This window comes from Nanorana parkeri, unplaced genomic scaffold, assembly GCF_000935625.1.
Source record: "Nanorana parkeri isolate BGI_ZX_2015 unplaced genomic scaffold, ASM93562v1 scaffold3134, whole genome shotgun sequence".
Lineage (NCBI taxonomy): Eukaryota > Metazoa > Chordata > Amphibia > Anura > Dicroglossidae > Nanorana > Nanorana parkeri.
The window spans coordinates 59,284-63,183 of NW_017309402.1; the positions used below are offsets into that span (position 1 = coordinate 59,284).

The 3,900-nt window shown below is 44.6% G+C and overlaps 2 protein-coding genes across 2 annotated transcripts in view; both read left to right on the forward strand.

Annotated features, from left to right (window-relative positions):
• LOC108802809 (NACHT, LRR and PYD domains-containing protein 10-like) overlaps positions 1-140 on the forward strand; it is a 24,391-nt gene extending 24,251 nt beyond the window's left edge. The window contains exon 6 of the mRNA XM_018574662.1: positions 36-140. Coding sequence (XP_018430164.1) covers positions 36-140 — 105 coding nt within the window. The remainder of the gene's footprint in view (positions 1-35) is intronic.
• Positions 141-695: 555 nt separating this feature from the next.
• On the forward strand, positions 696-2,498 carry LOC108802810 (NACHT, LRR and PYD domains-containing protein 12-like). The gene is given in 1 exon segment (XM_018574663.1): positions 696-2,498. A coding segment is annotated over 1 exon segment (1,794 nt). The 5' UTR covers positions 696-704.
• The last annotated feature ends 1,402 nt before the right edge of the window (positions 2,499-3,900 follow it).

Genomic DNA, 3,900 nt, shown 5'->3' on the forward strand with positions numbered 1-3,900 from the left:
CCCCGCCTGCCTCGATCACGATGATCGAACGGCAGGCGGAGAGGAGAGCGGAGCTGCTATCCTCCTGTCAGTTTCAGGACGGCAGCGTCTCCCCCCTCTCGGATTTGCCACTGACCTGCACACCCAACCCGCTGGACTGACCAGAAATGACATTACGTCACCAACGTGACATCACTTCCGCATTCAGACGAGCAGCGTCATGATGGGGCCCCGGCTTGTCTCGAAGCAGCTGGAGCGGCAATGCTGGGGCCCTGCGCTGCTAGGGCCAGGCCTCCGCTGCTGCGGGGGCCCAGCCGCCTCCTCGCCCTTCACCATCGGCCGATACTCTTGTATGGGTCCCGGGCGGGCCCCTTACATGAGTATTGGCCGTACCCCCCTGATGGCGGCCCTGTCTGGCACTGAGAAGTTGTGGGGATGAGTGTAGTCACTGGAATTTATTAGCACAGTTATTTGTTTTTTTATTAGATGTTTATTTCTGCAAATTGATTTATAATTTTCCATTGACTATGAAATCTCTGATTATACTGACACTGCGGCAGCTCAGAGGTTTTAGGGTATTAGGGGATTTTACAAAATGGAAATAAGATTGTATAGAAAAATCTATTATTTTAAAAACTGCAGAAAGAAATTATAGATGAAACATCGTGCTTCAAACGTCTGTTTTTACCTAAGTCACTCGTTTTTATTTCTTCCCAGAAATTCAGATGAAGCACAAACAACATCTGATGGAGAGGACTGAGACTCTAGAGGAGCACAGACCCCCAGGAACTACCCTGGAATCACAAAGATTCCTCATCAATGAGCGTTATGTGAACCTGGTTGTAGTCTCCACAGATCAGTTCAGGGAACGTCCCCAGAATGAGATAATACAGACCGGGGTGAGACATGAGGAATGCTTGAAGAAAACACAATCTGGACTGGAACATATTTCCCCCAACAGACTGTTCCGCTGGAGCCCCCAGTCACAATGTGCACCACATGCAGTAATGGTGAGCGGAGTGCCAGGAATAGGGAAGACCACACTGATACAGAAGTTTGTCAATGACTGGGTGACCGGAAAACACTACCAGAGATTTGCTTTTGTCTTCTTCTTCAGATTCCGGGACCTTAATAGACTGGGAGAGGTCAGCTTGGAGGGGATGATTCTTCAACAATATCCGTATCTGAGGACTCAGATTGGAGATATATTACATCATCCAGAGAGATTGATGTTTATATTTGATGGCTTAGATGAAAGTGTTCACCAAATGGAGTTCACATCATGTAAACTGTCCAATCCAAAACAGAGAACAGAGGTTGGTGAGATTGTGGTCAGTTTGGTGAGGCAGAGTCTTCTTCAGGGTTGCTCTGTACTGATCACCAGCCGCCCAACCAGACTGGCCTCAGTTGATACTCATGTCTTCCAGAGAATAGTGGACATCATGGGATTTCTCCCCAGAGACAGACTGATCTTCTTCAGAAATTTCTTTGGAAATGAGGAATTATCAGGAAAGGCTTTTCATTATGTGAAGGAGAATGACACGCTGTACACTTTCTGTTATATCCCATCATACTGCTGGATCATTTGTACAGTGTTATCAATGTGCTTCAGAGGCCAACCAACAATCACTGGTCAGCTGATGACATCATTGCCCAAAACAGTGACACAACTCTTTGTGATTTATGTCTCCAACATGCTGGCCAATCACAGCCAGAATAAAGATGGTGGTCACCCTGCCCGGGAAGTGCTGACATCTATTGGATGGATGGCAGAACATGGAGTCATGAATCACATGATTGTATTTGATGAGCGTCATCTGGACTCATTCAGTGTGAGAAATGATAAACATCTCTTTTCATGTTTCATGATAGAATCTGGTCAGCCTCCTGATGTGGATTACACCTTCTTACATCTCACTCTTCAGGAGTTTTTTGCTGCTTTAGTCCATTTCATGAACTATAATCCGGACAGATTACAGGAAACACTTGATGATGCTGAATCTCACGATGACGGCCGTGCTGAAATATTTATTCGTTTCCTCTGTGGTCTCTCAGACTCTTCTACTAGATCCATGTTAAAGTCTCATGTGGGAGAATTGTCTACTCCGACGGCCAGACATGTCATCACCTGGATCCAGCAGAAGATGGGAAAAGAACAAGGAAACAAGAGAGATCTTCTTAATGTCTTCTACTATCTCCATGAGAGCAGGAATAAGGCTCTGGTGTCACAATGTGTTGGATCAAACAAAGTTGACTTTTCTGGTGTCCTCCTCAGCCCTCTGGACTGCTCTGTGCTGTCTTCTATCCTTCAATCCTGCAGAGAGACACAAGAAGTAGATCTAAGTTCATGTTATATTCCGAGTGATGGATTGAGGAAACTTGCACCGGCTCTTCACAACATCAGGAGTTTGAGGTAAAGAATAACTATGAATAATCCCATTTCTGTGTTAAACTGGAATGATCAGCAATCTCCCAGAGAAATGACTGATTATTGGTGTTACTTGTCTTCTATTATATGAGAACTTTCTATGTATTGATGTGATCACATTGGATGACGGCACAGAATGAACAGATGAGTAGAGGCAGCAGAATGGGATCTCTGGGATGTCTGTCAGACACGTAGCAGTGATAGTATTGGTCCAGTGTCTGTGGGGTCTCTGACCTTACAGAGCTACAAGAGCCCAGCACGGCCTTATGTGTGACCCCCGGAGGAAACTCTTCTTCCATTTATTGATGAGGTCACTGAATGATCAGATAAGAAGAGGAGTTCATGGAAATGTTTGTTTTATTATAATTACAGAATAAATACAGATATAACATTAGAGATAACTGTGATTTACATTCAGGTCCTTCAGGTGTTGCTGTCCCTGCAGGCGGCACAAATAATGAAATGGACTCTATACTTTATATGTACAGGTCAGAGAGCTTCCCTCAGTGTGATCTCCAGGCTTGTGCTGACATCCCGCTCTCATGCAGAAGAATATATTCCTGGACACCATTAGATGTACTCTGGGGAGGTTGGGGGGGTTCTGACTTTGCCGGAATGTTCAGCCATCTCCCCTCCCCCAAGAGCTCCCTCTAGTGGTGGTAACAATGAGTGACAGTAAAAGATGTCACCAAATGTATTGGGGTCAATGAGGAAGCTGCAATTAGAGCAGAACTCCCGTCTGACCCTCAGTCCTACACAGCTGTACCGGCTTCTCCCTTCTATTGTAATTGTTTATTCTGATTTCACTGCACACTGTGAGCTTCTCAATCAATTGGAATATTTGTATGACGCCTCTCAAGAGTCCCCCACTGCATGCATCAGGATTAAGCCTCTTGAGAGGGGTACTGAGGTGGGGTGCTGTGATGTTTTTGGGACACCATGTACAGCAGCTGTTTGGCCCCTCCCACTATTCATGATCTGCATGTTTTGCATAGAGAAGCACAGAGACCCAGTGACATCATTGGTTCCAAAAGAAGATAATTACAATAAATAGTATAAGGTAACAAGTTACTGTAATATAAACAATTGTTTTGTTAGAAATGTCATTAGAATGTTAATGAGGGGGAGGGAGGAGCTAGAGAAGCAGATTAAACTTCAGCTTTTAGGTGGTTTGAGGAGGTTTATGAGAGTTTTGAAGACTCAATGGGGGGAATTTATCAAAACTGGAGCAGACAAAATCTGGAGCAGTTGTCATGGCAACAAATCAGCTTCTCTCTTTCATTTTCAAATCTTAACTGAACAAACTGAAGAGAGAAGCTGATTGGTCGCCATGCACAGCAGCTCCAGATTTTGTCTGCTCCAGTTTTCATCAATTCCCCCCAAGGTGCTTGTAATAACGCTAAGGGGTTTTTCTTTGAGTTCTGTAAGATTTTGGGGGGGGTTTTATTTTTATCATATGACAATGATCACACACAGATAAGAGACATGTCAGA